Source organism: Mus pahari, chromosome 5 (assembly GCF_900095145.1).
Source record: "Mus pahari chromosome 5, PAHARI_EIJ_v1.1, whole genome shotgun sequence".
NCBI classification, from domain to species: domain Eukaryota; kingdom Metazoa; phylum Chordata; class Mammalia; order Rodentia; family Muridae; genus Mus; species Mus pahari.
In genome coordinates, this window is record NC_034594.1 from 20,708,691 (window position 1) to 20,727,939 (window position 19,249).

A 19,249-nucleotide genomic window follows, 5' to 3' on the forward strand; every position below is an offset into this window, starting at 1 on the left:
TCTTTTCTTCCTCTTCACCCCTTCCCCTACCGTTGACAGGGTTTCTCTATGTAGTTCACTCTGGCCTCAAACTCACAATCCTCCTGTCTCAGCTTCTCAAGTGCTGAGATGCCATACAGGTTTGCGTGTACTGAGGCTATGGAACACTCAAGATGTTTTTATCCAGCCTACTTCCATTTTCCCTGGAGGCCTTGCTCCTTAGGGCTCTGTTTTGCCAAGCATCTCTAGGACTCTATGTCTTTATGGGAAGATGGGCCCCATCTCTCTTATTTTTCTACTTTCAAGATTTCCTCTCCTGTAGTAAGTCCTAAAATTGAAATAATTTTTAAATAAATTCCTCCAACATGTTCTCTTTCAGCCCTAGTTTTCCATGTCTTCCTGGCTGTTTAGTAGCGATTTTCCTTGATAGTGCTCATAGTCAGAAGAAGGCAGTTAGACCTTAAGTATATTTGTATGTAAATGCTTTAAAATAACTTAATCTTAAAAAAAAAAATTCCTTTTTCTAAATGGAGCATGGGGCTGACCCATGTCATTCCAGACGCCAGGAGGTTTAGGCAGGGGAATCAAGAGTTTAAGTCTGGTGTGGGCTACATGGCAAGATTCTACCCTAAGGGGGGAAAAAACCGGTCATTTCTCTAAAAATACAGCTAAAAATGTGCCCCAAAGACAAAATGGCCAAAGTAAGTATATGCCAGGGAGTCTCTTGGGTTGTAGATTCCACATGGATTGACAACGATGATGTCACACTCAATGTCCAAGAGCGATGTTATTCTGTAATGTAACTTTCAGATATCTCCCCTCTAGGGCTCCATACTTTTGGATAAAGGCAATAAGGAATTTCTGAGTGCAGGAGACCCCACACGCCTATTGATATCCAACACATCCATGGACGATGCAGGTTATTACAGATGTGTTATGACACTTACCTACAATGGCCAGGAATACAACATCACTAGGAATATTGAGCTCCGGGTCAAAGGTAAATACACACCACAGAGGTACCTATCTTGCCTGGTTCTAGAAGCAGCTTGATAATAAGTTCAGGATCACCCAAACACCCTCGAATGTCTTTGGCACGGAAGAAAAAGAAAAAGATGTTTATCAACTATTCTAAATGTTACTAAGACACAGACAAGATATTTTACGAAATATATGGCAGGGAGTTCTAAGAGAAGAGTTAATTCTTGGGCAGCAAACGGATGAAAGCAGGTATTTGAAGGTTGCAAATCTAAAACTCACCACTAGAGGGGGGACAAACCAAGGCGTCCTGAGAAATGGACGTTTCAAGTGCTCTGAGCTGGTCAGGACACTTGTCAGGCCTTAAAATATACTTCAGAGGGACAGACAGTTTACTGAAATGGTTCTAGACCTGTGGGTCACGACCCGTTTGGGGAGGTCACCTATCCTGCATGTCAGGTATTTCCTATACAATTCATAACAGTAGCAAATTACAGTTATAAAGTATAAAATAGCAACTAAATAACTTCATGGCTGACATAAAATGCCCACATGAGGAGCTGTATTAAAGGGTCACAGCTTTAGGAAGGATGAGAACCACCGTTTTACTAGGTTTTTGACCAGAGAACTGAGCAGAGTGCCAATTGTGGCCTGGTTGTTGTCTGCTGCCTTTTGTACAGGCTGACCGCTACCTGCCCGAGAGCTTGGCAACAGAAACCTTCAAAATCTTGATTTTTTTTTCTTTCAAGAATTGGCATATTCTCACCAGCATAATGAAATCTTGGAGATAGGCACAAGTTTAAACATGAAATTAGTATATGCTTCATATATATGTTTACACATAACCCAAAGATAGTTTGATGTGATAATTTATTTACATCTTTTTTTTGAGACAGGGTCTTGGGCTATACTTGGTCCAGTGGCTGTAAGCTGGCTTCTAACTAGAGAACCTACTGTAGCTCTTCCATGCAGAGATTACTCATGACTGCCACCAGGTCGACTCTGACAGTATTTTAATTAATTCTGTGCATTCAAACAAAGTCTTACAGTATGGAATTTTCCACACACAGCATCATATTGTTGCTTAACACGTTTCAGGTTTTAGAGTAATTCAGATTTTGCAAACCCGGAGAAACAATGCTCGGCCTATGCCAGGACAGATTATACTCGAGAAGAACATGATAGTCAGGGCTGGCCAGCATTGAACAGTCGTTTAATGTAGTCGTTTACCCCCAACTCTTACATGCTGGAGAGGAAGCGAGGTGAAGGGAGAATAGAATAAAATATGTGAGTCCCAGAGACTCATTCGTGTCGTTATTCTGCCTGAGCCGAAGCCTCTGGCGTATGCTTGTTATCCTGTCCTGTGAGCCGAGAACAGGCTCAGTTCAGGGTGGTGTCTGAGAACCGGGCTTCACCACTCGTCTGTGTGATACTGCACAGAAACACTAGGGGGCGGCAGACCTGCGTATTGTACCGAGTGGTTCTTAAATGGGGCTGCCTTGTCTGGCCTCAGTGGGAGAGGAAGCACCTAGCTTTGCAGAGACTTGAAGTGCCAGGGTGGGGTGGGGTAGGGGAGATACCAGGGGGGGGGGGCGGCACATGCTCAGAGGAGAAGGGGCTGGGGGGAGAGGGAGGGATTGTGGGAGGGGTGACTGGAATGGGGCAGTAAGCATGATGTAAAGTAAGTAAAAAAAAAAAAATCAATCAGTCAATAAATCAAATAAAATTTGATGAGTTGCACATGAGATAATTAAAAAACAAACAAACAAAAAAAGAGGGTCCTGAGCCAGACGCAGCAGAGTTACCTGAGGACTCAACACGCACACAATCCTAGTGCTCCTCACACAGGGAAGATCTGAGTGCTCCTCACATGCGCAGTCTGAGTGTACCGCCCTCCACCCGCCCCGCCCCCAGACTCGAGTAGTACCTTCACAGAAGAATCTAAGGTCCTATGCAGATCTGCTAAGTAGGCGCTCGGGAGCTGAGGTGCTGTAATCTATACTTCCAAGCCTTCAAGGCCGTGGGGCAGGCACACCCTCGTCTCATCTGGCGCTTACATGGTAACTTGAGTGCTTGCTTTTTTAGTAGCAGAAACAAGAACAAGAAAAATGAGGCCAGTTGAGGGATGGCTCCCAACCCTCCGCTCACTCCCCAGCTGGCCCTTTGACTCCACTTGAGGTGCCCAGTTTCTTCAAGGTGGTTCGAATCCCTTGGAGGCCCACTCCAACCTCCCTAAAGAGTTTATCACCTTAGTTAATATGACATCAGTGTCCAAGGTGCGTTACTGAATTTAGTTCCCAGTGTGGGATTGGTCTTACACACAGATGGCTCACTAACCCACTTTCCGACCCCCGTGCCTGTTCTTGAAGACATGGCTCTTTAGTCGTGAGGGAGGGCAAAACCCATGCGTGGAGACCATCAGTGTGCATTCGGGAAGCCCGGGAGAGGAGTAGCTCTAATTGTTCTTTGCAGAGCAGATAATAACGCAGACCATCTGCCAGAAGAATGTGTAACCGTGGCCTCTTCTGGGAATGTCTCTGCCGGGAAAAGCATTGGCTTAAGATGCTCAGTTTCATGGAGAGGCCCATTTCCTTTGCCAGACAAAGGCCGATTCTCACAATGTCTGGTCCTGTGTGGGTGGGGGGAGGGCCACTTAATTAGCTAAACAAGCAAATCTGCATCTGTACTGGAAACCCAGGCTGCCCCCTCATGCGATCTCTTTTCCTTTCGACCTTCTCAGGAACAACCACGGAACCCATCCCTGTCATCATTTCTCCCTTGGAGACAATACCAGCCTCATTGGGTAAGGATCTGCAAGAATTGTGCGGCCCACACGTCCATGGCGGTGCCTGAAACCATCAGAGGGTTTGGGACCTGTGCCAGCTGACCACATTATGCCTTTGGGTGCACAGTGCCTGAGTGAGGCCCAAGGACCACAACATATAGAAGGGCCTGAGATGACCACTGAAGGGACCTTTGTCTTCACCAAGTATCGTCTGGCAGTATTGCCATTCTTTGAGGGCAACGATACTTTATTTTCTGAAAGTTATACCCACAAAACCCTAAATGTTATGGGGGCAAATAATTTGATAATAGTTATTGACTGTAGGAAGGGGTCCACAGAGCTGGCTGGCATCTTTAGTACATTCAACTTAATTCTCGTTCTCAATATTTAGCAGCTGTTCAGAATTCCTATAAGACTCACTTTGTCAAACAGAGCCAGCAGCGACTGCAGATAGTTCCCTGTGATTAGAGTAGCTGGTATATCCATCAATGGTACGATGAAAAGTGTTTTCTGTTTTTCACCCCTGAAGATTCGGGATGTCTGGCCAACAGACTTGTTGGATGGTCCGTAGTGGGTGACCAGTGAAGGCACATGAGTGAACTGGAGAGATTCTTTCTGAAGCTCATGGTAGGGAAGGGCTGCCCATGTATTGAGCATCTACTCTGCCTGGTGGGAGCGCATCCCATGTGGCAACACTGACTCTCTACAAAGGTCTTATTTCTACTATTTACCACAAGGAAAAGCCTCTAAGGACTAATAGAGATATAGTGTACTTCAGAAACTCGGAGCTGGGGACAAGTTTGGCTGTAGATTTTAGTCTATGTGCCTGGGAAACTGATGCAGACATACCTTCTCATGTGCTTGTTTCTAATGATGCAGGTTTTGGAGTTCTTATGCTCATTCATCAAGTTCTGGCTTCAGAGTCTGTTTTTTATTTTAAAAGATTTATTTATTTATTTTATGTATATGGGTACACTGTAGCTGTCCTGAAAAGTACCCTTTATATAGGATCCCATTACAGATGGTTTTGAGCCACCATGTGGGTGCTGGGATTTGAACTCAGGACCTTTGGAAGAGCAGCTCTTAACCACCGAGCCATCTCTCCAGCACACCCCCCCCCCCGTGACTATTTTAAAACAAAATATTATTATTAGTTCTGTTTGGGGTTGGGCTTAAATGTTAAAGTTTACCTGGAGGCCATAGAGGAAGGGGCTCTTGTGCAGGGGTTTGAATTGCTGGTGTTCCTCTTGTTTATCTGACTGTCTTCTCAAAAGCCAGAGCAGTGGAGACAGTGGTCGGTTCTAGTTCCCAGTTTTCTGGGTCTCAGGCGTTCTCCAGCCAAGTGGAGCCCAGTCCCGTCTGTGGCTTTGAAGGCACTGCAGTGCGTGGTGCAGTTACATGCCTACTTTTTGCTTGTTTGTTTTGTTTTATCCCAGTTCTAGGCACGGGGTCAGGCTTTCTGTACTCTAGGCAGGACCTAGATCTAATGGGCCACCATAGCTGGTGGGAATGTTTAAAGTCCCAGGGATAAGAAGCGATGGAGAGTTGCTGATGCTCTATGAGTGTGACGTGGGGCCAGACATGCTAACAGGCAAACTGTAGAAGGTGCATCTCCAAGAGTCTGAAGTGAGTCTTCTTTTCCATTGCCTCCTCTTTGGTGACTCAGAAAGAAAACTAATTTCCTATGATTGAGGCAAGGGATTGGCCTCATCAAAGTACACAATGGCAGAGAAAGTGTTGTCCTTAGATTGTGCCACTGGTTTTCAAAGGGTTAACTGTAAGCCTGGACCCTCTTGGAATGCAGCATCCCACTGGGAAAATGTAAACGGAGGCCAGCAATGGAGAAAGGGTCACACGTGGAGTCACAATGGAGAAAGAGTTGCACATGACAGGATATTTTTGCAGTTAACATCGGTTGTGGAAGGAAACAGCTCTGAGTATTGAATGCTTTGTAGTATTAGAGTGGCCTTGGTGAAGCCATTCAAGTCTATGTGCTCTGGGGCTCTTACCTGCTGTGTGGACCAGCGGATGGTGCCTGAGACATGTGGCCAATAGGTGCTAAAGTTTTACTTGAGCAGAGCTATTTGAGGAAACTAAATTTCCTCCGAAGGAAGGGTTTAATTTACGAGGGGAGGGCTGTTTGAGAGGACGAGCAAGGCCCTGCTCTGGGAGCTTCCTGAAGCTCAATTGTGAGGTAAGGCGGCCCCCTTTTCCTGCGGGGTTCTGACAGTCGCTGTGTCTCTACCCAGGGTCAAGACTGATAGTCCCGTGCAAAGTGTTTCTGGGAACTGGTACATCTTCCAGCACCATTGTGTGGTGGATGGCTAACAGCACGTTTATCTCGGCGGCTTACCCAAGAGGCCGTGTGACCGAGGGGCTACACCAGTAAGTGGGTGAGGGGTCTCTGCTGTGATTTACTTTCTTCTGGAGCCGATGTCACATTTAGGGCCTGTTCATATGAAATGTATATTATATAAAAATATTATGATATATAATATATGTGTATTATATAATATATAATATAATATCAATATATAAAAATATTTTATATATAATATATATGTTGCAGTAAAAGTAACATTTAATAAAGTTATGAACTATTAGGGATTCAGAACTTTAAAAAATTAAATTTTGCTCAACATTATCATAAGAACCAAGTGTTCTCTATACTTGTATGAGCTGCAGTTTGCTAGTTGACTCTTCAAACGTTTTTTTTTTCCCCTTGATTTTATTTTATTTTATCATTGGTTATCTCATTTATTTACATTTCAAATGTTGATATTTTTTGCATGTCTGAAATATTTCAGTCCGTTCATTTCCATTTTCCACTTTGTTACACTTATGACTCTTGAAGATTTTCGCAAGCCCTCGTAAACATTGTAAAGGCTTAGCACAGTATCTTTACTAGACCTGTGTTCTGATATGTCTCTAAAGGAGAGAGAGAGAGAGAGAGAGAGAGAGAGAGAGAGAGAGAGAGAGAGAGGGAGAACGGTATATGTAACCCATCTCTTCCTTTAGTTTTCATACTCTGAAAGCGGGAAGGGAAGGAGATGGAATCTGAAATCTCAACCACTTTGTTTTTTGTTTTGTTTTGTTTTTGTTTTTTTGAGACAGGGTATCTCTGTGTAGCCCTGGCTGTCCTGGAACTCAGAAATCCGCCTGCCTCTGCCTCCCGAGTGCTGGGATAAAAGGCGTGTGCCCCCACCGCCCATCTCGGCTACTCAAGCACCTTTTAAGTTGCAGTCTTGCTACTTTGAATTAGCCTGGGCCTGGGCTTGTTACTCTTGTCCCTTTTGGGAAAGATTAACAAACATGTTTGTTTTAATGGGTACAATTACTGGATGAAAGTGCTGCACGGTGGTATGATTATTGGCTTGCAGTGTCACTGTAAGTGTCCAGTGTTAGTGGACTCTCTGCTTACTTGGTCGCCCTAGTGAACTCGCTCTGAGATGCCTTCACTCCTATGAATGGATAGTCAGGCCACCTCATTGGCTTCTGCTTACGTTACACATGGGAGCCACCTTCTCTAGGACCGTCTCCAGGCTGTCCGAAGCCTCTGGCCCGTGCTTGTTTCCCCGTGAGGGAGGACAACACCCTGGAGGGCTGGGGTCCTGGAAACTCCCTCTGCCTCACCAAGTGGTGAGAAAGTCTAATTCCCCAAACTAGAGTTTTCTGTCCCTACTTGACTACTGGAGGTATTTTTGATGACTCCAAAATGAAGTTTTCCAACTAAACCAAGAGGAGAGTATGTGCTTTTATTGTGACGTATGTCCTGTTACAAAGGACAACAGCAGCAAGGACATGTGGTCCTTCAGGGACAGGCTAGAAAGTCTCTCAGATGGGCATTGCACATGACAGCAAGTTCTCAGAATGCTGCAGAAGTTGTGGTCAGTTTAAACACAATGGATGTTTCTAATTTGAGAATGTCTGCGTGGCTATCCTGTAAAGGCCAACTCTACTTTAGATACATACATCATGCTCTGCATATGTACATTATGCTCTACATACATACACAATGCTCTGCATCCATACTTCATGATCTACATATGTTATCATATGCTACATATGTTCATCATACTCTACATATGTACATCCTACTCTACATATATACACAATGCTCTACATACATACATTATGCTATACGCATGTACATCATACTCTACATATGTACATCCTACTCTACATATATACACAATGCTCTACATACATACATTATGCTATACGCATGTACATCATACTCTACATATGTACATCCTACTCTACATATATACACAATGCTCTACATACATACATTATGCTATACGCATGTACATCATACTCTACATATGTACATCATGATCATATGTATATCATGCTCTGAATATGTACATCATGGTCAACATATATTATGCTCTCTCTATATACATCATGCTCTGCATACATACATATATCATGCTCTACACACATGCAGCACACACATCATGCTCTGCATACATACATATATCATGCTTTACATACAAACATCATGCTCAGTCAAGTGTTTTCTCACCCAGCCAGTACTCAGAGAATGATGAGAACTATGTGGAAGTGTCGCTGATTTTTGATCCAGTCACAAAGGAGGACCTGAATACAGATTTTAAATGTGTTGCCTCGAATCCACGGAGTTCTCAGTCACTCCATACCACAGTGAAAGAAGGTATGTATCTGGGGGACACTGAAAGTAAAACAAACTTATTGAATGCTTTCTGGATGTTGGATGGCAGCACGCGTTGTTTAGACATCTTCTTGTAGGGCATTGAAAGCAAATCTCAAACTCTGTGTGTGTGTGTGTGTGTGTGTGTGTGTGTGTGTGTGTGAGAGAGAGAGAGAGAGAGAGAGAGAGAGAGAGAGAGAGAGAGAGTTGTACATACATGCTCCCAAGTGTGCATTGTACATGCATGTTCATGTGTGTGTGTGCTCGCACACACAGATGTGCAGGTGAGTGTAGGGGCCATAAATGGATGTTGGAAGTCTTCCACAATTGCTCTCAACCTTATATTTTTTGAGATAGAGTCTCCCACTGAATGTAGAGCACATTGAATTGGCTAGACTGGCCAGCCAATGCACTCAACGATCTGCCCATCTCCACCCTAGAGTTCAGGTTATAAATGCGTGCACCTGGCTTTTATCCTCCTCGTCCTCCTCCTCCTCTTCTTGGCATGTAAATGTGGTGTATGTGCACATATGTATGTGTGCTAATATGAGTGCATGTTCAGTGACCTCTCTCTCTCTCTCTCTCTCTCTCTCTCTCTCTCTGAATGTGTGTATGTGTGTATATGTATGTGAAAGCCAGAGATAGTCTTTTTCAGTCACTCCACACTTTATTTACTTAGGCAGTGTCACTCACTCTAATCCAGAGCTCACCTACAGCCAGCCAGCTCCAGGGTTCCCTGTTTCTGTCTCCTGGGTGCTGGTCTTACAAGCAGGCTTTTCCACCCACATTGCACATATGTAGGTACTGGGGATCTTCAGTCTGGGCCCCATGCATGTGCAGGTAAACACTTCATTTACTGAACCACTTCCCTGCTCCACAAACCTCTGATTTAAAAAGAATTGTCAATAGAGTGGACATTTGGCATTGGGAAAGTATACTCAGGTAAAAAGTAAAAACCGAGTTGGAATAATTTTTAGTAAACACACAAACCTCTGCACTGAGCGGAACGCCCTGTGTCTTCCTGGGCTCTGCCTTGGAGCACCAGGGGTTCGCTGACCTCACATGGTCTCTAGAAGGTGATGCATCACTCCTTATCTTGAACATGAAGCTGAAAATCTCTATCCTGCTTTGTGTGGGCCAGGATTTCAGGGCAGCAGGCAGCTATAAGGTCAAAGCCATCAAATGGCAGGAAATCAGTATGGTGTACAAGGACATTTCAAAAATTAAAAAGAAAACCCTCAATGATTAAATCTTATTGTTTAAATGTTGAGAAGGAAAGGGAAGTGAAGTTACTATAGTTTCTGCTGAGAGGGCACAGATACAGTAACTTACAGACCACAGTAATCCTAGAGAGGAATCTGAACACAGCTCTGGAGCAGCAATCAGCAAGCTGCCTTTGGTGCACAATCGTTTGCATGCCCAGGGCAGCTGTAGGCACATTTTAAATTAGGAAGATGATTTGTCCAAACCTCAGAATGGCAATGGATACTGAGCACATCTCCATTTCAGCTCTGTACCTTCCCAGCACCCACCTACCCAAGCCTCTACTAGACCATAGGCACACTTCATCCGGGAACCTCCACACACATTCTCCTGAGCATCCCCAGATGGCAATGGCCTTGTCTCCTTCCAGAATCAACTTTAACAACTAGAGCTTGTGTGTCTGGGGTGATGTCTCAGTACATCTCAGTGCTATTCAAGCTAGGAGGGTTCTGGTGAGGTGGGAGCTGTGTAGATTCAGAAGTCAGCATCCCATCAAAAGCAGCTTCCCCATCCAGGGATCAGATAAAAACTGAATGTGGACTTTATGTGGACCCTGCACTGCTGTCCCTTACATGTTGGATCCCCAGGCCCTGGCTTAGTGGGTTTGTTCCTGGGGAAGCTGTGCTGTTTCTCAAGGCACATTTGGGATTGAGAGGTAAGAGCCACTTGTTTCTGAGGAAATTACAGTTTCATATATCCTTCATCCATGTGGAACTGTAAGATAGCATGTGAATCCTCTATAGAACCAGCTTGAGATCCTTTTAATTCCTGCACAGTGCATGGCAAATAATAGCTTAAAATGTGTACCCTGACACTTGGGAGAAAGGACTTCAACAGGTAAAGTGGACATGAGTTCAGATGCCAGGCACATGGTTAAGGAGTTGACAGCAGTAGCATGTACCTGCAATTGCAGTGCTGAGGGGAGGCAGAAGACAGACACACGCAGAGACATACACACGTACACACACACACACACACACACACACACACAGACATACACACAGATACACATACACACAGATACATACACACACATGTGTGCACAAACACAAACACATACACTCATACATATATATCCCATAAGCATTATATTTACACATGAACAGTGCACATACATGTGCCCGCATGCATGTGCACACGCACATACATACATATACACAGAGGTGTATGAATAGTCCTCTTACAAATGTGAAATTTTGCATACTTATAACCCTAGTCCTTGACCTGAATCAAGAGTTTGAGGTCCTCCTGAACCACATGACCAGATCCTATCTAAGGATAAAATAAAGTGGAATTCTGACCTCATCAATATATTATCTATTAACACTGTTCTCATATTCACTTTTAATATTGTATTCACAATCTCTTCTTTTATTTCCATAACAGAGATGCCTAGGAATCAAACATGCAATGGCTAGATCCAAGAAATAACCTTGGCATCCAAAGTCCTTAACCCAAAGTTTTTCCTCTTTGCCGTTCTTTGCTATTTTATTCCTTAGATACCCGTGATCACTGGCTGGGCTCAGGTTGTCCCTGGCACATCACCAACAACTGGCAGAGACAAAGGCAGGCACCTCTCACATGCACTGGCCACAGCTGGTACAGCCCCGTGGCCTCTGGTCCTTACTTTGATGTCCTTTAATCAGATTTCCCCCCCACCTGGCTTGCTGTCTGATGTCACAGGTGTCATCCTCAAATGGCTTAGCTATAAGAGACAAGTTTTCCAGAAATCAGTGTGCATTTATCAAGGAAAACAAACTCTGATGTTTTTCTTCCCTGTCAACCTATCGCGCTCTCTTCCCTCTACAGTCTCTTCCACGTTCTCCTGGGGCATTGCGCTGGCACCTCTGTCTCTGATCATCTTGGTTGTGGGGGCAATGTGGATGCGCAGACGGTGTAAACGCAGGGCTGGGAAGACATATGGGCTGACCAAGCTACAGACTGACAACCAGGACTTCCCTTCCAGCCCAAACTAAATAAAGGAAATGAAATAATACAAGACTGACCCATGTGGTTTCTTATGGGGGTGGGGTGGCTGTGCTGTTCGGAGGTTCTGTGTTTTGCAAAGCTCTTTGTTTGTAGCTGAAGTTGGAATCTTAGACTCTACTCTTCTCTGAAAACCAGTACTGGGAGAAAATGTGCAGGGGAGTATGAACAGTACTGCCCCTTGTGCCAATGTATGAGAAGAAGCCATAGCAGCCATAGAGGTCTTGTCTATGAGCAGGTGTCCACTGGGTCTAACCCTTAGTACAGTCACGTCCCTCCTCACCCTCCCCAAACAACCACGAGAAAGGGCACTGTTAGTCTTGAGTAAGACTGCTAACCTCCAGAGTACTTTAAAAGTGCATAATCTTTCAATTAAAGTGTGTTAATTTGTATAATTAGTCTGTATAGATAGGCCGATGGGAGACACTCGGAGGTACAAAGATGGTTAAGACATAATGTGCCTTTAGAAAGGGCGATTTTCATTTTGATGCTGGAAGGACGATTAAGAAATACTGAACCAGAAGAATCAGCAAGGATTAGTGATTCAAAAATTCGCAACCATCTTTTTGTAGCATCTGGCAACCATCACAAGAATCTTTATCTGGTCAAAACTGCAGAGAACAATCGCCTACGGGGTGTTGCCCATCCCCAGCGGATGCATCTACAACACAACTTCTCCATCTAGGGCTCAAGGGCCATCTTAGAGGGGGGGGAAGATCAGATAGCCAGAAGTCCAGGCAATCTGCTGCAGGACAGTGTCTTCTGTACGTGACAAGGAATTGCTTGTACAAAATATCAGCAATGTGGCCTTCTAAACAAGGCCCTAAACATTACCACACCAGTTGATCAGGGAAATTTCACAAATCCCCGTCCTTAGATAAAGGTCTACAGCTAACTAATGCTGTGGATGAGGGAGGATCAGTCTTCTGCAGGGGTGAGCCTCCACTAGCTTACTCAATTTCAAGTGGTTGACTCTGAAAAAACACACACACACACACACACACACACACACACACACACACACGCACACACACACGCACGCACACACACGCATGCATATGCACACGCTCATGCACACATATACACGCACACATACATGCACACATGCACTTAGACAAATATATACACACACATGAACACTCCTGCACATACATGCACACCCTTGCACATACATGCACACATATAAATATACAGACAGATATATAAACACACGTATACACATGCACACTCATATGCATATACACACATATGCATACATATATAATACATGCACGCAGATGCACACACACATACACACCTATATACATACATGCACGCACACACACACACACACATTTGTTATTGCCCCCTTTATGGTAATTTGCTACAGTAGCTGTCCTGGTTAGATTTTGTCAACTTGATACAAGCCAGAGTTATTTGGGAAGAAGAACCTCTACTGAAAAATGCCTCCATCAGAGTGACCTGCAGACAAATTGTCTTGATTAATAATTGATGTGGAAGGACCCAGCCCACTGTGGGCAGCACCATCCTTAGCCATGTTTATGTCTATGTCTATGTCTATGTCTATGTCTATGTCTATGTCTATGTCTATGTCTATGTCTATGTCTATGTCTATGTCTGCAACACTAAATGGACTAGCAGGTTATTATATGTATACACATAAGATAATAATACAGTTTAGATCATGAATTTAAGAGGGAGTTGGGGGTATGGATGAAATTGAATGAGGGAGAGTGTATGGGAGATGATGAAAATACAGTGCTCATGTGTAAAATCCTCAAAAAATTGTAAAAACACAAAAGAACAACAAAACATAGCTCATTTTAAAAATTCACCATTTTCCCACTAACAGTGGAGTAATTTAAATAAGTTACTTTAGAGGCATCATTCTTAGCGTGCTTTGTTACTGTCTTAGTTTACGCTCTGTTGCTATGAAAACAAAACAAAACAAAACAAATCAATGGCCCAAAGCAACTTGGAAGAGAAAGGGTTAATTCAGTGTGCAGGTTTTAGTATATCATCTGGGAAGCAATGCAGGATTCAAATGAGGCAGGGACTATGGAAGAATGCGTTATTGGTTTGCACATTGGGCTTACATTTAGCTAGCTTTCTTATACCTCCAAGGACCACCTGCCTAAGGATGGTGTTGCCCACAGTGGGTTGGGTTCTTCCATATCAATCATTAATCAAGACAATTTGTCTGCCAGGTCATTCTGATGGAGGCATTTTTCAGTAGAGGTTCTTCCCAAATAACTGGCTTGTATCAAAATCTAACCATGACAGCTACTGTAACAAATTATCATAAATGGGGGAAGGCTTAAACAATGGGAGCTCTTTTCTTTCTTTCTTTTTAAAAATTAGATATTTTCTTTATTTACATTTCAAATGTTATCCCCTTTCCTCATTTCCCCTCTGAAAACCCCTTATCCCCCTCCCCCATCAACCCACCCACTCCCCACTTCCCTGTCCTGGCATTCCCCTACAGTGGGGCATTGAGCCTTCATAGTACCAAGAGCCTCTCCTCCCACTGATGTCCCACAAGGCCATCCTCTGCTACATATGTGGCTGGAGCTGTGGGTCCCTCCATGTTTACTCTTTGGTTGGCGGTTTAGTCCCTGGGAGCACTGAGGGTACTGGTTGGTTCATATTGTTGTTCCTCCTATGGGACTGCAAACCCCTGCTCCTCCACTGGGGACTCTATGCTCAGTCCAATGGTTGGCTGAGAACATCCACCTCTGTATTTGTCAGACTCTGGCAGAGCCTCTCAGGAGGCAGCTATATCAGGCTCCTGTCAGCAAACACTTGTTGGCATCCACAATAGTGTCTGGGTTTGGTGATTGTATATGGGATGGATCCCCAGGTGGGGCAGTCTCTGGGTGGCCTTTCCTTCAGTCTCTGCTGCACACTTTGTCTCTCTATCTCCTCATTTCTTACAGTTCTGGGAAGTCAGAGTTCAAGATCATGATTGCTGCCTCTTTCTGGCTTGCAGAGAGCTACCCTACAGGACAATTTTCTAACTATGACCCCATCTCTTAGTGCCATTCTGTTGAGAGTTAAAATTTCAACCTAGGGATGTTAGGAAGACATAGTCTAATAGCACCCACACCCTCGTCAACGTGAGAACATGGGTAGGAGGCAAAGGCAGCATGCATGTGTCAGTGACCATCAAATGCAAACTAACTTGGAGTTACCTGTATGCTCACACTGTGTCCGATGTTAATGAGTAAGATCAAGAGTGTCTGGAAGCCTGGACTCTGATATTCCATAGTTCCTTTTGTAACTTGATAATAGGAAAAAGGCAATATTAAAGCCAGAGAGGTACTGAGGTCAACTTGCACATGCTCCCAAGTATCTCTTAGCTTTTCTGCTCAGTGACATCGTGCTGGTGATCTAGAGCCATTGTGGTTTTATTTTGTCATAAATAATGGAAGTGCCACAGATGAATAGGTTCTCCAGATTCCCAGGTGCCAACAGGATTAAGCAAGACCACAGAGGTGCTGTCACGCTGCCCCTAGCAACCTACCTTAGGCAATCCTTTGGGAAGAAAAATGGTTGCAGAGATACAATTTAGATAAAAACTATGCATCAACTATCAGTTATGCTTTCCCCTCTTGTGAGACAGAGAAAATATTAATAGAAAGTTATAAAGTGCTTCCTGTGAGCCTTTGAATTCTGTTACTAAGGTCTGAATCTGGAACAGTTCCAGTTTCTTGGGCTCTTAGTTAAAGAACTAAGACTACACACTGATTTGCAAAAGTAGCAAGGAGACCTTATTCAAAGCAGACTTGTGGCACAGGTTAGCACTGTGTCAAGACAGACTGATAACTTATGGCTGAGATATTTAAAGGCCTGACAATTTTTCCAGTGTTTTCTTGAATGAGATTCAAATGAAGGGGAAGTTTCATTAGGGCACAGTTGGAAGGTGTCTCTGTTTTGATTGGCTGATAATGCTGCATAATCATTTTCCTTGATATGTATTTGATTATAATCATATGCACACCCAGCTATGCCTTTACATAGATGATGCATAGATTCCTTCTTGAGAGATGGTTTTGCATCGTCAGGAAATAAATCCAAGAAGCAATTTAGACAGGGTCGGCCCCCTACCTCCATACCTAGATGTAAGCCAAGCATGACTGGATAGAATCTAAGTTTGATGGTTCCTCGTGAGAAGGGAGAACACATTGCATTGTTCAGAGTGAGGTGTGCATTCAGATTGATTGGGGTTCTAGGTTGCTGAGGAGTTGCTAGCAGCATTGTTTGGAGTCGGGCATAGGCATAGGCCTGGCCAAGTAGAACCCCCAGGTGACTAAGCTGTTCTCCACGCTTGACGGCCTTGGTTACAGTGCTATTAAACTGCGTCGAGGCAGAGATGAAAGTTGGGAATAAGGAACTGAGAAAGCTCTCTGGGCTCAGGTTCAAACAGTGGCTTGTGTGAGTTTTGTGATCTTGAGAGCACATCCTTTAATCTTGCAGGCTCCTGATCTTCTCCCTAGAAAAGTTGGGATGATAACAACAACAAACAACTGTTTAGCGATAGTTTGTATATTACACCTTTCTTTCTTTCTTTTTTTTTAAGAGTTGGAAGTCAAACCAGGAAGCAATGATAAACATGAAAATGACTGCTTCCTGCAGGCTACATACGAGCAGACCACAGCCTGTGAGTTGCTCCAGCCTGCCGCTGGTGTCTGTGCATGCCTGCTATCAGAATGCACACCCCAAATGTCTGTGGGTTGCTATTGACTGTCTTTTCTCTTGTAGACAGAGAAGCCCAAACAGTAAGGCCTGAAACGTTTACTGTCTGGCTCCTCATAGAGAGAGTTGTACAGTTCCTGATTTGGATCAAGGAGAACCAGGGCGGGTTCTGACTTTTCTTTTGACATTTCCCTGTTGTCTCTTCTTGTCCTATCCACGTGATTTTTAATTATTCGAGAGAGAGAAGAACTAGGAGGAGGAAGCAGAAGCTTTTGAACATCGAGGCTTTACCTATGAAAGCAGAGCACACAAGCTCAAGAAGGAAGGACCAGGCAGGGCACGGTGAGCTGTGATGGTTGGGGGTGGGGGAGCAGGGGATTGAGCGTTCTGCACCCTTCTTCAGTCTCTCCAGCTTCCTGGAGTCCACAGCTTCAGCAATGATTTCAGAAAAGTCTGGTCCTGACTGTGACCAGAAAAAAAAAAAAACTGCCAGCAACTCTTTGGAGTCACCCTGTCTGCAACTTGAATGTACTGCCTTCAAACAACCCTTCTGAAGTGTTAGAAGATTGGAGACAGGAATTCTAAGCCACTTATATCCCTGTCAAAGATAAAGCATGATGAGATCAGTAAATAAAAAAAAAATAAAAAGGAGTCGTTATCTTTCTAAAAGACACACTGGATTATTTAAGGGAGCATTTTAGGTGGAAGAATAAAAGAAATAAGATTGTCCGTGTGTTGACAATTTTTGTCACCCATGACAGTTTCCCTGGGTTTCTGTATGCCATCTGGTCTAGTCTTGTATATGTTTGAAAATTTCTTTTGTGTTTTTGTTTTTGTTTTTTGAGACAGGGTTTCTCTGTGTAGCCTTGGGTGTCCTGGAACTCACTCTGTAGACCAGGCTGGCCATGAACTCAGAAATTCGCCTCCGTCTGCCTCCCGAGTGCTGGGATTAAAGGCGTGTGCCGCCACACCCGGCTGTTTGAAAATTTCTATACAGGAGAGTAAAATACAAGGCAAAACCAAGCCTGATGTCTACTAGGCAAGAGATGCGTACGTGAACTGCTGTACGGAACATGGTGGGCATACACAGTGGGAGAATAAAAAAAAAAAAAACCATTGTAATAAATGGCATGGAACAGCATCATGTGTCTTAGAAGTATATAAGTGAGTGAAGTGAGGAAGCATTTAATCTTGACATGCTGCTCTTCTAGGGAGAGAAGGAAAGATGACATTGGGCAACTATGTTCCCTCTCTACTTTCTCTTTCTCTGTTTGTATACATGCATACACATGCACAGTCACATGTCTGAGATAAAGTATGATTTGGTCATGCATCTATTCCTAAATATAAATATGTGTATTCGTGAAAAATGATTGAATCAGGTATCAAGTCTGGGATATTGGTGGAACAACAGGAAGGTGTCAGATCCACCAAGTCTTCATTTTCATGTTGGGTAGTGGACTGTTATTGCTTAACCTATTATTACATAAGCAAATTACAAACCAGGCCACCCATGGATGAATGAATAGTGTGTGTGGTGGACAAAGGATCACAACCCATACAGGTTCATGCGCTTGAGTCCAAATGAAACATACAGCAAGTTGATTTCTTTATGTGACTGACCTCATCCATCTCAGGCTGACTCTCTTAACCATTGGAAGGTGGGATTTTTCCATACTTCTCTGTGAAGGATGGATGTGCAGAGGCAGATCATATGGGGACTTTATACTTCCACATGTTGCTGAAAGAAAAAGGACCAAGTCTTGTGCAAGAAGACACCATCTTCCCAAGAAGCAACAGATGACAGCAGGTGTCACCAGTGGTCACTGAAAGTGTCTGGTGCACTAAAAGGTAGACTTGATGCCTCATAGATTTCAAATGCCCATGAGAATGCGGGGGGGGGCCTCTTAAGTAGTAAAGGGAGAGCATTATTGCAAGGATCTCAAGGCAGGAGGGTTCCTTCTCAAGGGCACATCTCTGGCACTGGGCATGGTGCCTTGCCACACCGTAGACACTTACAGCATGTTTGCAGAATGGGCGAACTTCTTCTACCCCTCACTTGCACCAGCTTCTGCTCTTGCCCTGACTTTCCGCAAATATGTGGGCACAAATGCTCCCTGTGTTTCTGCGGTTGTTTTCTTGAATATGTGCTCTCCACCCCTGGACATCTGCCACCTTTGTCACCTCTTCAAGTCGACTTGTTACTGCTCCTGGGCTCCAAGAGAACACTGCCATCCGTTGTAGCCTCTGGGTGTTCAGGGACAAGCTGTTTAGCTGCCACCCTTGGTTGCAACCTCAGGTGGCTATGGTCACCCTCTGTCTCTCCCCCCCCCCCCAGGGAACTTCTATTTTTTTTTTTTTTTTTTTTTTTTTTTTTTTTTTTTTTTGTTTGGTTTGATTTCCAGGGAACTTCTTTTTTTTTTTTTCCTGAAGCTTGTATTGTCAACCCAACTCCTCGACAGGATGGTGGTAGCATGGTTGCAAACACCCAAGGTGGTGGTGGCACGACCCCCATTTCTTCCCACTTCTTCAGCAAAAGCAAAGCAAAACAGGTCTGCCAAGGAGAGACTTCTGGAACCCACTGCTCCACTGGTTCTTGAGAAACTGCTCAGGTCACAGTTTTAGGGCAGAGTTACCAGAGCAACGAGGGACAGAACCAGATCTAAGGACAGAGGGAGAGAAAGCTTTGGGTGAATGAATGAATGGAGTAAAGAAGAAAGAGAAACCATCGTGCATTTATGGTGTGTAAGATTTTGTTTGAATGCTCAAAGGAAGAAAGAAACCACTAGGTAAATGCAGTTACCCATGCTTTAGACATAAAGAAACTGTTACACATGGGGTCTGGGGCCTCCCTCTCCCTCTCCCTCTCCCTCTCCCTCTCCCTCTCCCTC

General features: G+C 44.1%; 1 protein-coding gene across 2 annotated transcripts in view; it reads left to right on the top strand.

The window, feature by feature from the left end:
- The window catches only part of Il1r2 (interleukin 1 receptor type 2), a 41,714-nt gene extending 30,041 nt beyond the window's left edge, over positions 1 to 11,673 (top strand). The window contains exons 4-8 of one of the 2 annotated variants that reach the window (XM_029539097.1): positions 805 to 979; positions 3,698 to 3,760; positions 5,992 to 6,127; positions 8,275 to 8,417; positions 11,487 to 11,673. In XM_029539097.1, the coding sequence (XP_029394957.1) occupies positions 805 to 979; positions 3,698 to 3,760; positions 5,992 to 6,127; positions 8,275 to 8,417; positions 11,487 to 11,653 (684 nt within the window). In that variant the 3' untranslated portion in view covers positions 11,654 to 11,673. The remainder of the gene's footprint in view (positions 1 to 804; positions 980 to 3,697; positions 3,761 to 5,991; positions 6,128 to 8,274; positions 8,418 to 11,486) is intronic. The other variant, XM_021199124.2, reaches the window with a different exon arrangement.
- Positions 11,674 to 19,249: the final 7,576 nt, after the last annotated feature.